At 38.3% G+C, this 16,807-nt stretch overlaps 2 protein-coding genes across 2 annotated transcripts; both read right to left on the bottom strand.

Moving 5' to 3' along the window:
• Window positions 1–831: 831 nt before the first annotated feature.
• Window positions 832–6,402, bottom strand: slc35g1 (solute carrier family 35 member G1). Its single transcript, XM_061232217.1, has 3 exons — window positions 6,006–6,402; window positions 4,005–4,185; window positions 832–3,766 (listed from the first exon to the last, which is right to left on the bottom strand). The coding sequence occupies exons 1-3, from the start codon at window positions 6,319–6,321 to the stop codon at window positions 2,998–3,000; spliced, it is 1,266 nt and encodes a 421-aa protein (XP_061088201.1). The 5' UTR covers window positions 6,322–6,402; the 3' UTR covers window positions 832–2,997.
• Window positions 6,403–7,105: 703 nt separating this feature from the next.
• lgi1b (leucine-rich, glioma inactivated 1b) lies at window positions 7,106–14,192 on the bottom strand. The gene is made up of 8 exons (XM_061227298.1): window positions 13,450–14,192; window positions 13,064–13,135; window positions 11,158–11,229; window positions 10,983–11,054; window positions 9,549–9,620; window positions 9,167–9,336; window positions 8,769–8,933; window positions 7,106–8,427 (listed from the first exon to the last, which is right to left on the bottom strand). The coding sequence occupies exons 1-8, from the start codon at window positions 13,638–13,640 to the stop codon at window positions 7,610–7,612; spliced, it is 1,632 nt and encodes a 543-aa protein (XP_061083282.1). The 5' UTR covers window positions 13,641–14,192; the 3' UTR covers window positions 7,106–7,609.
• Between the last annotated feature and the right edge of the window lie 2,615 nt (window positions 14,193–16,807).

Below are 16,807 nucleotides of genomic sequence, written 5' to 3'. Positions count from 1 at the left end.
ATGGCCTGTACTTCAGAATTGCATTCCGTGCCATTGGAAAGATTTACATTCCATGGCGGATGAAGTGGTGTAGCTCTGTTGTGGCTTGGTTTCCTACTTGAAAGTAGCACTGTACATTCATTTTCAAGGTATTTCAATATTTGTTTAAAAATACAAACGACAAAGACTAGGAATCCCAAAATATTATTTTTAGTTTTTGTCCAAATAACTATGCTAAAGTAAGTCTTCAATAGTCAATACTTTTGACATATATTTTTAACAATGTAAATATTATGTGTCACTATTATTGTTTTCACTATCACCACATGCACCAAGCCAGGGTTTCACTAACGTTTTCCTTTCTCTCTATTGAGATGTTTTTGCCTCGGAGTGATTGATCTTTTTCTCTGAAAAGTAGCTTGCGCAGTAAAAACGCTGATAAGGCTATACAAATTCCTGATTTCTACATGAACACCTACATTTTCTCCTGTCTGCAAAGTTCCCATTTTGAATGACTTAACTTCAGCTGGATTCGTGTTACAAATCACAATTCACAAAGCTATTTTTGACTGTGTGAAAATTACATTGAATATGTGTTTGAGTGTTTCGAAACACAGCTCAAACACCAAAAGGGGTCAAAGTTTGGAGGGTGGGAGTGGCTTCAAACAAATGTCTTTATCAAGGCTGCCAATCCTACAAATATATATATTGTAATAATAATTTATCATAATCAATAATAACTAATAATAAGAACTATTTCTGCTATAATATTAAGGCAACTGTTATCATCCAAACATCATCAAAGGATAACTTTGTTTATAAGAATGACAGTGATGAAAACACCATTAGACATTGTAGTATTAAACATATTTACTGTTGAGGATTAGACATCATAAAATAAAGAAAATACATATTTATATACATATATTTAAATACATATCTCTTTATAAAATTGCTTAGAATCCAAAACATGTCTTTGAAAAATACAGCAAAAATAATTGGAGAATTATGCTCACAACATACCACACATTCCCAATAATTGTGAAATTATTATAATGATGCCTAAATGATGGATGGATTTATTTTTTCTATAAAAAGAGAAATATAGAGGAAATTTTATGTTACACATAAAAAAAGCACATTATTTTTTAAACATTTTAAGTGCATGTGCACCTTCCCCACATTTAAATGTAGTTTAATTTAGATTAATACAAATACAATATCCATTCTTTCCTTTTAGAAGAAAAATGATTTGTATATACACACTCACTGAACACTTTATCAGGAACACCTGTACACCCACTTATTCAAGCAATCATCCAATCAGCCAATTGTGTGCCAGCCGTGCAATGCATACAATCATGCATTTCAGAAACTGCTGATCACCTGGGATAGTCACACACAACAGTCTCTAGAGTTTGCAGAGAATGCTGCAAAAAACAAAAACATCCAGTGAGCAGCAGTTCTACGGGGAGAGACACCTTATTAATGAGAGAGATCAGAGCAGAAGGGCCAGACCAGTCAAAGTTGATAGGAAGGTGACTGTAACGCAAATAACCACATATTACAATAGTGGTATGCAGAAGAGCATCTCTGAACACACAACACATCAAACCTCTAAGTGGATAGGCTACAGCAGCAAAAGATTTAAGTAAAAAAAAAAAAGCCTAATAAATACCTAATAAAGTGCTCATTGAGTGTATATTATGAAGGATAGAAATCCACAGTTTCATGAATTTCAATCTGTGTTCAGTCAAACTTTTAAAAAGCTCTTAAAATAAATGTTACACATAGCACCAAGGCTATCGGTGGCAAGAGGAGAAATATGAGAAACCACACAAAGAACGAACATTTGACTATTAAATTTGCATCTTTATCATTGCAAGATTGTTATGAAGCACATTTTATGTATAATAAAAAGCAGACCAATTTTATAATCTATCCACTGCAGTAGGTAATTAAGGTAAAAGACCGCTTTCGCACTGTGGGAATATGGACTTAATTTGGACTTAATTACATACTGCTTACTGACTTTATAATCCATCCTTTGCAGTATGCAATTAAGTGAAAAGACCTTGTTCCCACAGTGGGAGCTAAAACCATTACTAGAGATTTAATAAATAAAATTAAAATAAAACTCTACGACGAGATTCCAATGCCACCCGGGAATATTATTCTGAAAGATTTGAAACTGGGCAACATGGAGAGTGCAAAAAAAGAGAATGTAAAAAACAAGTGCAATTATGCTTAATTAGTTGTTCCTAACAGAAAATGGTTACTTATCAAATAAAACATCCAGTACAGTATTGTTCAATACATTATGCCTATATAAACAATGAACATACTGGATATATTCATGAAAAGATATATTTTAAAATCCTATTAAATAAAGATACCATTTGAGTGTAGCTTTGAATGTTCTTGTGACAGTTTAACTGATACCTTCTTTATTTTTCCCCAAATGACATGGCTGCTTTCTACTCACTGTGTGAAACATATGCACTACACCCTTCCTATCTTTTCCAAATATCACTGATCTTCTGACATGGAAATATTTAAAGCTTAATTCGGAAAGAAACCTGAAATAAAAAAAAACCTTGTGTTGCCCACACAACAAAAAATAATCTAAAATTAAATTAATTGTTCTTCATCTTGGCGAACATTTTAACTCTACAACTTAATGACCTTCAGCCCACTATAATATAAATCACATAAATCCCACAATGCTAAAGCTCCACTGGAACGTGGCCAGTGTAATAAAGGCAGGTTCAGTTAGACTGTAAACTTACAGTGTTGTGCGTTTCCATAGAAACATGCAGAAGTAATGTACTGTTATATTTCCAGTAATATTGTTACTGCATACTGTTTCTTTGGTTGACAGTATAAAAATAAGTTCTACATCCAAAAAAGTAGAGACCAAAATTAAATGTATGTGACCAAAATTGCAATACTGGCCTTCCAGGGCCGTTAGATCCTCTCATACCACACGAGTGTTGACCCATTTGATGAAATATTTCTCTATTTTCCATTGCGCCCGTTCTGCGTGTTCTTTCTGGTGCTGTTGTACCATTTCCTGAGGGCCACCCCACTTGTGCTGCAGATAATGCACAGGGCCCCGCCCAGGCTCCACCATGTTGGTTTTTGTTCGAGGAAGAGGAACTGGAGGATGAACGCCAGCACTACATCCATGGTCCGCATCAAGGCCACGGGCCCTGCCTTCTCCAGCTGAAGGGCTTTGGTGAGAAACGTCTGCGCGGCGATTCCGATGGCCCCTATGGAGATGAGGAACCACCTGTCCCGACCACAGTGGGGGACGCTCCACTCGCCGATGACGAACATGGCAATGACGGACTCGATCAGGCCCATGACGGCGTAGTACCACACGGAGAGGTAGTAATGGACGTTCTTGCCCATCTTCCTGAGCACGACCATGGTGCAGGCGGCGCAGATGGCAGCGGCGAAGGCGGCCGCGGTGCCCTTGATGTGGTTGGCGTAGTCTCCCTCTATCCCGGAGAGGCTGGAGCCGAAGATGAACGGAGGCCTGGCTATGAGCACGACGCCCGAGAGCGTGGAGACGGTGAAGAGCAGGTCCAGTACAGTGCACTTCTCCCTGAGGAACATCCACGCCAGCAGCGAGGTGAACACGGGGTTGCTGAAAACGATGACCATGGCGTCTGCCAGGGGCATCTGCTGCACCGCGTAGTACAACAGGATCATGGCGTTCGACCCCGACAACCCTCTCAAAAACAAAAAAAAGCGCTGGCCTCTTGGTCCAAGGAACCCAGTTCTGCGAGTCAAATTTTTTTACAAAATGTGGAATTAAGCACAAGGGGCAGAAACGACTGCAGTATTTATACACAGAAAAAAATGTCATTCACACAAGGAGGAAGTATGCATCTTTGAAAATTGTGCACGTTTGTACTTTCCCCCAGTTCTATTTAACACCACTACAGTTCCTTCTCTCCTGGACAGCAGTGAACTTTAGATAATGAAAAGAACTTTGGACAAAAATGTTGGAAACTTACTTATAATAAATCAACGCAGGTAGCACAAAGACCATCTGGAAGAAGCAGCGTATAGCACTTATTTCCACAGCATGTACCCCGTCTATTTTCTTCACAAGAAGAGCCAAAATGGAGAACAAAAGTGATGACAGAAGAGCATACACTAGGCCAAGGCCTGCGCAAGCTGGTTTCTTTGCTGGAGCTGAAAGACAAAACAAACTGCTCAGATTTTAGGCAGCAACTTTTCATTTGGAAATACCCTTATGGAAACCAAATATACTTATAATAATAATAAATATAACATATTTATGTATTCAAGTATACAGTATATTCAAGTAAATGAATACATAAATAAGCAATATTACTGCAATGCTTCACAATGACAAATGTACAAATATCATTTAAGATACAGAAATATAGTACACCGCTGGGAAACATATTTTCAAAAAAAAAATTTTTTTTTTTAATTTTATATATTTTATTACTGTGAGGGTATACAAACGTATGTACAGTGTGTGTGTGTGTGTGTGTGTGTGTGTGTGTGTGTGTAGATAGTGAGCAAAAAAACGGTGTGGTCAAAGTCAAACAGGTGTTGGGCTTTGCATAAACTGACTTCTCTTTCCCAGGCTGAAAGTTATACCTGCCTGTTTTGCCTTGCACTCATGTAAAATGTGTCAAATCATGAAAGAAAAATCAGGATTTTTGAATATGCTGCTCCACCTACTGCAACCTCTTAGGCATCCACAGTGGCCTGTATGTTGATTAATGATGAGTCACACCTCAGCTCTTATTGCTCCTCATTTACACAGGGGTTTCATTACTTGTATAAATGTGAAGATCTTCTATTGTAATATTTTAATTACCAGCAGGACCTGCTTGTGCTCCCCATGTTCATGGTTAACTTACAATTGACATTGGTTATTTGGATAACAAAAGTTATCTTTTTTAGCAAATATGAATAGGGCAAGGGCAGTTCGAGTATGCATAATGAGTATGAGTATGCCTCAGGCATCATAAGCATATAGAATGAAACATACAGTATAAAAGAACTGACAAACCAATGGCTTGTTTCTAAGAGGCTGTAACTTTAACTTTAACAGACACAAAACATAAGCCAAAATTTTCCATTTAAATCCACATGTAAATGTATTCAACAATGTGTGAATACAATTGTATGTATAACTACCTGACCGGTTAGTTTTCAAATTAGTCATGCAATCATGTTAAACTTTATTTTTCTCTTGGGTCGACTCAACACCTGAAACTACTCAACATAGTCAACATAGGAGAGGTTATAGCGTTGTCAATAGCCAGGTTATTTCTTGTAGGACTACTGCGGTTCTTAGAGCTCTCATCACAGCTAACAGATATTATTATTATTATTATTATCATTATCATTATCATTATTATTATTAGTAGTAGTAGTAGTAGTAGTATTCATATTATTATATAGCTATAATAAGGTGTTAACTGCTAGAAATTATCCTTAAATAATAATTAGGTCTACATTGTATTCACACGTACGTGGATTTACTTTGCCTTACAATTAACCTGCTTAGAGCAACTGGTGAAAATTATAAAATGCAGAGTCATGCAACGGAAGCACATTGTACATGTCGACCCGAGCTGCTCAAATTAATCCTATTATGTTAGCTAGCTGATGCGTTCGACGAAATCACATTTTAGAATTAGGCCTAAACTTTGTTTTAGGGTGAAAAAACGTAGTACTGGTGACGTACGCAATTACCGGGATGTTGCTGTAAACGTTAGTGATTACGCCTTGTTAGTTTTTTGCACAACATGCAAAAGGGTCACCGGCCCCGACTGTAAAAACAGCTTCTGAAGTTTGTCAAGTTCAGCTCTGTGGCAATAGGGCTCCTGTATCACAGCTTGGTGCGTAAATAATAGCCAATGAACTAATTTAGTCAGTCTGCTAGTTTATATGTAGTGTCAATTTGTATTTAAAAAAAAATAACGTTAGCAATTCACTGGAAGTAACGTTAAGCACTGTTGAACAAGTACCTGTGTCTTTCGCCAATGAGGTGCCCCCTGTGCCAGCCGTACTTTCTCTGCAACACATGGGTAAACACAGTCGTTTTTGGGGACTGAGGTTATGTTTGCTGGTGATCCGTAGCGTCTTTGAATCGCCTGCATCGTCAGGTACATGACAGTTATCTGTACTCTGTAGATGAATCCTCTCTGTTGTTCGTTCATCATCTTCCTCGTTGTCAACTATGTTCAAAACCTCGAGTCTAATGTCTTCCTCACTTCGAGGGACAGCCGATATAACATCGTCGTCGTCATGTTCGCCTGCGGTCCTGTCACTGAAATCACCCATTTTCAGATGCAAGATGCGAGCATACTTTGTTGGGGAGAGCTCCTTCGCAGGTCCCTGAACAGTGGTGAATGAAGTTTAATAAGTAACCTTGGTACATAATTTACACACTCGCTGTTCCGTTTTCCGCTAGGGGGAAACGCGAGCAACCTTCATGCCAGGTTCATGCAAACTGTGATCAGCGAAGGCTGGACAACAATAACGTTGCACAAAGTTTTTCTCAAAGTTGAATGAGCAACAAGCGACTCTAGAATAACTGTACACAATTATGTTGGAAGAAATTGTAATTTGTCTGTGTGTTGCTATAAACGGGAGAAACGTGGATGTATGAAGTAAACGCATATTTGGCTATTTTGGCATTTTATTTGATACAGTAGCCACATCCGAATACAAGTTAGAAGAGGGTGTAACTTGCACTTATCGAAGGTTGAGATCAGGATAAAGATTTTATTGAATCCACAACGAATTTCAGTGTTCATATCAACATTACAGACCACATCTGTATCGTAATATTAAAATTAAGTTATGCTATTTGTCCATGTAGGACATTGCTTGTTCAGCTAGTCTGCATATTCATATCCATCTTGCCTAGTTTACAGATTCTGTAGGCTTATAAGTTATCCAACCCGTTGACATTTTGTTTCCTTTTATTTGTTAAACAAAACTACATAACCAGTCATTATATTGAAGTTTCTTTATTAGTACTATATTATAGTTAATACAAACAAGCAACAATAAAAATAAAACTCGCCAAAGGCTATTTCCCCCCACCCCACCTTCCCCCCACACGCACAAACAACATCTAATTCTGCACTGCAACATGTTAAATTATTAAATTACAAATATTATGGTGATTTAAAATTGAATTAATCTCCATATGAAAGTTTTCTCTCTGTCATGGTCCCTCTTTTATTTACAAAAGCATCATTTATAAATATTTTTCTCACAACTGTAAAGACAGAAAAATGTAAACATTTTATTTGGCGGTTTTCTGCTTCCAAACAGGTTAATAAATAGGTTAAAAAGTACATTTTATTTTCCCCCCTTGTCAATAACAGATGTGATTGTACATGTGTGTACTGCTTGTAGTTGCAGAGAATACATTAACAATGGCTTTTAAAAAAAAGAATATTTCAAAAGCGCTGGAATAATTGATGACAAAAAAGAAAAAGATGGATTTCTCTAGCAAGGCATTCATCTGGAAGTATTATTAATGGGCTTTATCATGCATAAGTCTTAACAAGTCCAACTCCATCCAGGGCAGTTTTCCAACACATGCCTCCACAATCTATCAATTGCTCAAGTCAATCATAAGGTGTTCGTAAATCTGAGTTTTCCCTTTAAAGCTGGAAGCAAGCAAGAACTCACGGTTGTCAATGGAGACCAGGGAGAATGCCCTTGGTGCTTGAATGTTAAGTTCTTGGAAGTGGACAAACTGGTTTTTCTTTGCATCCCAGCGATAGACTTGCGTGAGGGAGTAGTCACTTCCCAGGATGGCGTACTGCCAGCTGTCGACGGAGAAAGGCTGGAACACCATGGAGCCCCTGGAGGGGACGGTCTGCATCTCGGTGAACATGGAGCCGTCCCACCTCATCACCTTGGAGTCGCCGATAAAGCGCGTCATGCAGATGTAGAGCTCGGCCTTGGCTTTGAAGTGCTTGACGGCGTACACGTCCTCCATGTCCGGGATGTCTGTGCGGCGCTCGAACAGCTTCTGGCTCTTGCTCCACTGGTAGATGACCGGCCTCTGGGAGCTGCTGGAGAGGATGAGGTGGGGCTTGCTGGCGATCTCCAGGTACTCCACGTCCGTGTCGCGGAACCACGGGTGCAGGGACTGGTGCGAGTAGAAGCCGTTGCCGTTCCACTTGTACACGGTGGTGGAGCCCGCCTTGGAGCTGTCGGCGATGACGAAGAAGGACTCTCCGTCGATGCGGAAGATCTCCACGTCATTGGGCTTGCGTATTTTCAGGATGTCGATGTCCTGGATCTTGATGAACTTATTTGCCGACGTGTCTCGCTTGTAGATGTGGGAGCCACTAAAGAGCTGGGCGACTATAATGAACAGCTGGTTGTCAATGACCAAGGGTTTGCAAACGACGGTGGATGTGCCTGTGAGAACGGAGCAACAAACAAACACACGAAGAAACAAGGAAAACAAACGAGGTTAAGACATTCATGCAACAGAATGTGTAGCTACATTTGTTAAATGGTGAGGAAAAAATATTATATATTACATAAATATATAAAATAAGAACTTTACGCAGTGTTGTTTAAATTGTTCAAGTACACAAAGCAATATTGCAACATATCTGTTACATTTTTCTGAAACAATTTATTACTTTGCTATCATTTACCTCTTCAGTGAAAATGTTTTGCCACCATCTAGTGGTTGCGGCCAAAAAATGCAAACCTGTTATTTTGACCTGCAGTCACTTTAGTCATGTACTCACTGTCAATGTTGTCATAATTTCGGAAGACCATTTCAACATGATCCCATTCCAGAAAGCTGCAGGTTCCAACAAAGGGCTGGGCAAAGACCATATACTGATCATTGCCAAAAGAAAAAGACTCCACTGAAATGGACTCAAACTTTAGTGACTGATACGCTGCAAATTCTGTAGGAAAAAAAAAAAGTTCAAATATGGTCAATCTCCTCAAAATAAACAGAATTAAATCAATCAGGAAGGCCTAATATTTTATTACTGCATATTATATTTTGGTATGCTAATGCACACAGTTTAAACCTTAAACTTTACAATGCATAGTCCAACATCATTTGCAGTCCAATTAAATGATTGCTTTGTTGGCTTTCATTAAACAGAGCACACATTGAGCAGTTCGGCAATACCTGTTGTTATGCAGTCAAATGACTGTGGAACGAGGTCATTGATCTTCTTCCCTTGGTACAGTGGAGGCCCGTTGCAGTCAATCTGATCCACAGTGGCATTAGTGCTGTACATCCAATCCACCAGCCACTTCAGTTTGCAGTCACAGGTGAAGATGTTTCCCCTGAGATCCCTGGATAAATGATAAATACATCCATCCCATATCAAGGACATGCAACTGAAGGAGAATAGCTCTCATATGAGATGATAACAAAATGTAATATTTAATGTTCATTTGAAAATGTTTCAATTAACTGTAGATTATTGAAACAGACTATGAGCATATATACAATGATACAAACAGATTAAAGATAATGGTGCAAGTAAAGCAACAAAAAAACCTACACTTTTGTTAAAGCATCCATGCCCTTGAAAACATCTTTTGGCAGTGTCTGTAGGTTATTGTTGGCCAAGCTCCTGTTAGGTCAGAAACAGTGGTTAGATTATGCCTGGAATCAGAAATAAAGGTACTTTTCGTACACTGAAACTGTCTTTGAATGTGTTTTTCAATAGCCTCACATCTAAAGTTATCCATTTATATGACTTACAGTGAAGTTGTTCAGTTATCTGAACAGTGTGATTCACTGCATTACTTTAAAAACACAACAATTGATTTAGAAATTGTGAGCCAACCTTTTGTTCATGGTATGACCTATATACTGTATTCATCTCATAGTGTATTGTTGATATCGCATATCAAAGATATATTGTGCCTGGGATATCTGACTGAGGGGTCATTTAAGATTACAGCAAGTATTGCATTTATTGCTTATACCACAGCAGCATGCATGATTATATAAAGAAAGTAAAATTGTGTACCATAACCAGTAATGATTTTTGGAAAATCTTATCATTACCAGTGTGCATCATTGAAATCAAACTATGGAGAATATCTATTTGCAGTCAAGATAAAAAGGACTGGAAAAAAGACAGAAATAGACAGAAATATATTCCTAGACAGAAATATCCACTGGAAGAGCAACTGAATAAACTTGACTTTGAACTTGAACTTGAATGTGAGTATATGAATATGCATGTATACATATATTCTTACTTTTTACATTTGGTCTTGGTCATTAAATGCAACTGTTCAGTATATGATATACTTGGGGATTATTTTATAAGAAAAAGGCTATTTACTTTATTTATTTTAAAGCTTTAATCATATAATATAATATATAAAGCTTTATTATATTTTCCGGGCAAATTCTATAGCCGACAAGAGCACAGTTTTTGGGGCATGCTATAATGGGACAGTTATAAAACTATTTGCACAGTGGCTTTGATTTAGGTGTGTGCCTTTATTTGTAGTGTTGGGGATGTTGTCATGTGCCTCTAAAGTACATTGATTGGCAAGATAAGGCAGAATCCGGCCTAAAGCAGCAGGTCCAATGCCAACTTCAGAAAATGGGAATACAGGCTGTCAATCTGTCAGATAGCACTCATACTCCTTTCAGTATTTCCAGAAGATGAGTCATGTTGACCTCTCAGTAATCCACAGGTCAAATTAACAGTGGATAACAAGCAAAGGTCACACCTATTTCTACCTGGATACCACACCATGTAACATTTCAAGTGAAAAGGGGGAAGTATCAGCGAAAACTAGACTGCAAGATGCTCTTCCATGTAGCCATTAAGCCTACACAATAATTCAGTACTGTAATTGCATCAATGTATTTTATTGATAAGTTCAGCAGGACAACTAGGAGGACACAGACAGAAACAAATAAGATCTGTACTTTTGAACTATAGTTAGCAAAAAACTTAAAGAATACTTACAAGTGTATCAGGGACTTTAGCCCTCTGAAAGCATATGGCGATATGGACTTGATTTTGTTGTTCTCAATAAACCTGTGAAAGCCAATGATTATGAAGTGAAGATTTTACTATAAAAACAACTGATCTACTTTATACCTTATGTGGGATCAATTATATGAAAATGAATGTGACTCACAGATATTCCAGATGGGGAAGGCCAAGGAAAGCGTCATCGTTTATAGAATCAAACGTATTGGCTGTAAACAGGCTATAAGGAGAAAAGAGACAGGTGACAGTGTAGACATTTGGAATGGCTTAAACTATACCACTGCAATATAAAAGCTTACATTATATGACAACTGTTCTATGCCCAAGATTTTAGATCACTGTTCCAAGCAGAAACAAGCCACTTGATCCTTGACTCGTTAAGATAATGTTGCTATTCCTTTGGGAACAACAATTGTCATCTCTGGTAAAGGTTTTGACATAATCAGCATAGGACCTGGACACTCACACACAAATAATTCCATCAAGGATACAAAAACACTCAAGGCTGACTGAAAATAGATTATATCTAATTACCACAGCTAGTGCCAAATTCGGGTTACAGGTAGCAGGAGACTGTTGGACACTACATACTGTATCTTGAATTCAGTGATAAAATAATATTTCAGAACCTACAGGATGAACTATATTATGTAGCTGATTGAACAGTGTGTCCTAACTCTCACAGTAATTTAATTAAAATGATTAACTTTCAAATCACAGGAGATTCTCTTTTCATCACTGAGTCTTTTACTGATATTCCTCCTTAGAAATCAAAGCTGATCACTGAGGGTCAATGAGATTGGCGGGGCATTGTAATTCTACCACTCCTTTTGTCCAGCAAATCCTTTTGTTGAATTCTTACAGTTGTGTGTGCAAACTAAGTGCATTTGACTCATTTTTGTCTCAATGTTCCATTGATGAGTATATGCTTATTCATATATGAGTCAGTACAAGGTACAATGGGAAAGATGACATATACATAACTACACTGCAATGTTTGGGAAATACAATTTTGCTGTTTGGTAATTAACTGTAGCATATACAAGGAAACAGTGAGAAATTTAAGAATAAAATTCTAATAAAAATAATGAAAATGGGAGGATACAATGTATATAACCAGCCATTATCTGACCGAAAGACTGGAATAGCCTACTAAGCATTCTTACATATAAATGAGTATGTGAGGTTTCAAAATGTTACAGCATGTATCGAATGCATTTTATTGACTCTCTTGTGCATTAATAATTGTTCTCTGTTGAATTCTTCCAAAAATGGAATGACACATTAACAATGAGCATATCCTGAACAGTGTCTGCCATTATGAGTTGCCAAAAATGGCTCATTTGTAACAATATTATTGTCCTATCCCGTCATATCCTACCACAGTATCACCAAAGCGTGAGCTATTTTTCACACCTTCAAACTGATGAACAACGAGACAAATGTATTGTGCGAAGTATTGACGTTTGCGGAGTTGTAGCAAAAAGTAATCACACCAAAGCAAACCACATACACCAGACTATAGGCTCGAATGCTTTGATGCCATTGTTGTCTGAGTTTATTATGTAGCGGGCTGCAGGGGCGTGCTCTTCCCAATGGCACAGACAAAACCTAGCAAACTGATACGTTGATTGTAGCATAACAATTGGTAGACAACATTTGCCAATTATCTCACATATTTAATTCGCACCTGCTAATAATATATATAAAACGTATGTCCATAAACAACCGCTATTCTATTTTGCTTAAAATTTTAAGTCAGACGAGCATTGTAATATTTTACAAGTCAAAACATGGGAATTAAATGTCTCCATGTAAACTAATGAAATACACAGCTCTGGTGGCTTTTTAACCCCCCATTCATATTAGAGGTAAAACGCACAACGTAAGACAGAGACCACTGTCAAGCACTTTGGTCCCAATGTTGCGTCTGTCAGTGCAAAGCTTTGTCCACTTAAATATGGCGATCTTAAAACAGAGCAATAGCTATTTCCAATGCATGCGATAAAGGCCCCAATTTAAGATAAAAATGAAACTCATGAAAAGAAACTCACAGAAGCTGGAGGGCTGGTGTGTGAGAGAAGCTTGATTCTGCAATTTCGTTGAATCCAGATTTCACAAAAGATCTTTAAAGGAAAAAGTACAATTGCCGTGAGCGAGCAACAAAAACGCATTCACAACGGTGGTCTTGCAACACTGTAACCGTTAGCTTATAATAAACGTTAAATACCAAGCAACAGAAATTATCGCTTATATTTTTATTTAAATATTCGAATAGCTAACAATCATCGCACAGATCATTGGTAGCTATCAATTGTATAATAGCTACGTAACATGGATGAGTTAAATCTTGGCAAAATCTATCTATAAATGCATACGTCTTTTTCCAAACAGCCAGACAGAGATTTGTTAATTTACACACGTAAATACAATCACTTACAGTGAGACGACATCTGGAGGAAAGCTGCGAGGAACCGTCCTTATGTTTTCACACAGGGCATTATCTTTGGTGCACGTACAAGATGATGGGCACCTGGGTTGCTTCGCTCTCTTACCCTCAACAAGAAGCACTAGACAGGCAATCCAAAACAAGAACGTGTATCTTTTGACGGTTTTGTTGACATATCCCATCCTTTTGACACACTCTGGATGCAGCCAGCGCGTTGAATATGCCTGCACATGAACCGCTATCTTTTTCTCAAATGTTTGTCTGATTTGTCGCCTCTAGGCCAAATCAGCCGTTTCTCTAATTTTTTTTTTGTCTATGTTTGAGTCTGCCGCTGCCGTGGAACGAATTGAGCTGAGCAGAAGCCCTTGTAGCAAAGCGTCGATCCAAACGATTCGTTCTGCAAGGCGCAGTTGCTACAGAAAACGCTTGGCAAGGAAGACAATCCGCAGACCGAAAAGATGAGTGCAATCAGTAATAGCCAACCTCGTCAATGTCCTTTCGGAATAGCTTTTGCTATTGTTGTCAAGCGAGGCAGGTGGCCGATTTATAAAAAAAAAAAAAAAAAAGCCCCCGATTTTTTATCTCACCGAACTGATCAATTCATACTAAGCTATTTTGCCTCAAATATGTTCAAGACTGCGCAGCTTTTTGAATAATGATCTACGCAGCAAACCTTGGGAAAATGTCTGTATTCCCTGAAGAAAATGTATCTTTTATTTAATGGATCCCGTCCAATGGTTTAATTTATGTAAGTGGGAAAGAATGAACCCGTGAATGAGCTGTATGGGGAAATATTTATGAGGGGCGGTTTTCAAAGGCAGTTCCATGGGACATTAGGGCTATACCAAGTCGCATACTGATAACTACCTTATTTGTGTTCGTTGTTGTGGCTCATGTTTTCTATTGAATTATTCTCAAAAAGTCTTATTCGTCTGTCTTATTTACTCCGAGATGCGAAATATTTAGGATCAAAGCTTTCACGTGTAGCCTAAAATGCACTGGAAATGAACAAACTCGTTAAATCTGAGCTACAATAGTGAGCTCAATTCCTGTATACCAAATATTTTGTTCATTTTCCACAAAACACATTGCGTTGTTGCAGTCCTGCAATTTGCGGATTTTAAGTACCCCCACAGATGCAACTTGTGTTAATGGTTCGTCTTTGTTGTGTTCTATGGGATTTATCCCATTAAAATCTGTGAAACAGTGAAGTTTTGTCTCACTGGGAAGTCTGGATAACGCCCCCACTACCCACATTTTTTTTCTCTCTTTTAAAGGCCAGTTCAGTTACTTAACAGAATAAATGACCTGTTGTTCCACTTTGCCAAAAGGAATCTTTGCAATGTCAGCTTTTGTCTGGGCCGGTTTGTTTGAGGTGTGGGTATTGTACAATTATGGTACATAAATTATCATTCAGTTGATTTCAAAGTAGGCTATAAAAAGATCCCAGGCCTTATGAAGATTATTTTAAGAGATTATTTTAATTCAATGCATAGCCAACATAGGATGCAAAGAAAAGAGTAATTGCTTTGCCACTGTAGCATATTTAACTCGTGTAATTAAACGAAAAATAGCAACTCGGGTACTGTGGCTATTAACTATGTTTACAGATCGTCATGGATTCATGGATCCGTTTTTATTCATTATTCATTATTTACCATGACAGCAGTCATACATACACAAATAAGTCCGTGCACGGTGCGCTGGCACGCTTGCAATTACACCCTTTTTTGTCGCATTTGACGACATCAAAACGCGCCGCTGTCCAACTAATATGAAAACAACGAGCAGAGCTAATGGACGACAGTGGACTGAATCTAGTGGAGGTAGCTAGCTAATGCCATGTAGTTTTTCGCGTTACAGAAATATTTATTGTGGGTTATACCGCATGTTGTTGCATTTGTATGGTTGCTCACAACCTCGTTGGATGTGTCCATTTCCACATTTATGAAGCCTATACCTATACCACGATAGCTAGCTAAGTAACTAGCCAGCTTGTGAACTATGCAGATTATGTCGATTAACTAATGATTCAGGGCGAAATGAATCAGCTAACGAATATATATTACATTGATTCACAAAAAGTTTAAAGGTGTAATATTTTTGCCACACAAAGTTCAAATGAAAGTTCAGTCAATTTAGTTAGGTAAACATTTTAGGCATGTGGCTGTGGTGCTAAACCACGTTGTGTCTTTAATGCTACGAGTCAGAAGAGCATATTAGTAAACTGACGTGATGTTTGTATCGTCCATTAATTACATTGGGGAATCGGTCGTACATGCTGTAAGATGGGAACAAACGACAATACAGTATTGCGTCCGTATGTTTACACCACTACCTCTTCAGCTGTGTCTACATGTAGAGATTTCTAAAAGTCTTTAATACTAGAATCATAGTCGTAATTGTTGTAGTTCATTATTTTCAGCCATAAGTAAGTACCGTCACCACCGTCAAAACTGATTTGTAAGTTATGACGCCAGACTGACATTAAAAATAAAAGCCCATTTTAATCATATTGTCTGTCTGTCCTTTGAGCAGTTTGCTTCTTGTGCCTTCATTTCTAAAGGTTCAAAAACTTATGATAATGATTATTGTTGTTGCTGCTATTATGTAATATGATCTGTACCTGTGAAAATTGAGAGTGACTGTGTAGATGTTCGTCAGCCTTGGTCAACCTTAGTCGTGTTGACCTTCAGATTTATAAAATGCTAGCTTGACTGTAACATGGAAGGTATATTGCATTTCCGGCAGTATGCTGATGCAGGATTTTAAAAGGCTGAGCACTCACCAATTCACCTGTTTGCAGTCCCTTATATTGGTTACATCATTTCAAATAAATACTTAATACAGACAAGATGATCCACAGTATATGAGTAGTATATATTTTTTACACTGTGTTCCTTCACTCGTGCTCTCTGATGAGGTTTTGAAATTAATGATAAAATTACTGAGGATGGAAATTATTTTCTGAACCTCCATCCATCCATCCATTATCTGAACCCGCTTATCCTGATCAGGGTCGCAGGGGGGGCTGGAGCCTATCCCAGCATACATTGGGCGAAAGGCAGGAATACACCCTGGACAGGTCAGCAGTCCATCGCAGGGCACACACACACACACACACACACACACACACACTTCTTTATACCTTATCCATCCATCCATTATCTGAACCCACTTATCCCGAACAGGGTCGCTGGAGGCAGGAATACACCCTGGACAGGTCGCCAGTCCATCGCAGGGCACACACACCATTCACTCACACACTCACACCTACCGGAAATTCAGACTCTCCAATCAGCCTAGCATGCATGTCTTTGGACTGTGGGAGGAAACCGGAGTACCCGGA

This window comes from Conger conger, chromosome 2 (assembly GCF_963514075.1).
Source record: "Conger conger chromosome 2, fConCon1.1, whole genome shotgun sequence".
NCBI lineage: Eukaryota > Metazoa > Chordata > Actinopteri > Anguilliformes > Congridae > Conger > Conger conger.
Note: the sequence above shows the minus strand (reverse complement) of the source record. Positions and strands in the feature narration are given on the sequence as shown.

What these genes read in the sequence shown, in the direction of transcription:
- slc35g1 (XM_061232217.1), bottom strand. Translation starts at nt 6,321, where the DNA reads ATGGGTGATTTCAGTGACAGGACCGCAGGCGAACATGACGACGACGAT. An exon ending in CTCATTGGCGAAAGACACAG is followed by an intron (nt 4,186 to 6,005) that starts GTACTTGTTCAA and finishes TTTGTCTTTCAG; the next exon opens with CTCCAGCAAAGAAACCAGCT. An exon ending in CCTGCGTTGATTTATTATAA is followed by an intron (nt 3,767 to 4,004) that starts GTAAGTTTCCAA and finishes TTTGACTCGCAG; the next exon opens with AACTGGGTTCCTTGGACCAA.
- lgi1b (XM_061227298.1), bottom strand. Translation starts at nt 13,640, where the DNA reads ATGGGATATGTCAACAAAACCGTCAAAAGATACACGTTCTTGTTTTGG. An exon ending in CTTCCCCATCTGGAATATCT is followed by an intron (nt 11,055 to 11,157) that starts GTGAGTCACATT and finishes TGGCTTTCACAG; the next exon opens with GTTTATTGAGAACAACAAAA. An exon ending in ATTTGACTGCATAACAACAG is followed by an intron (nt 8,934 to 9,166) that starts GTATTGCCGAAC and finishes TTTTTCCTACAG; the next exon opens with AATTTGCAGCGTATCAGTCA.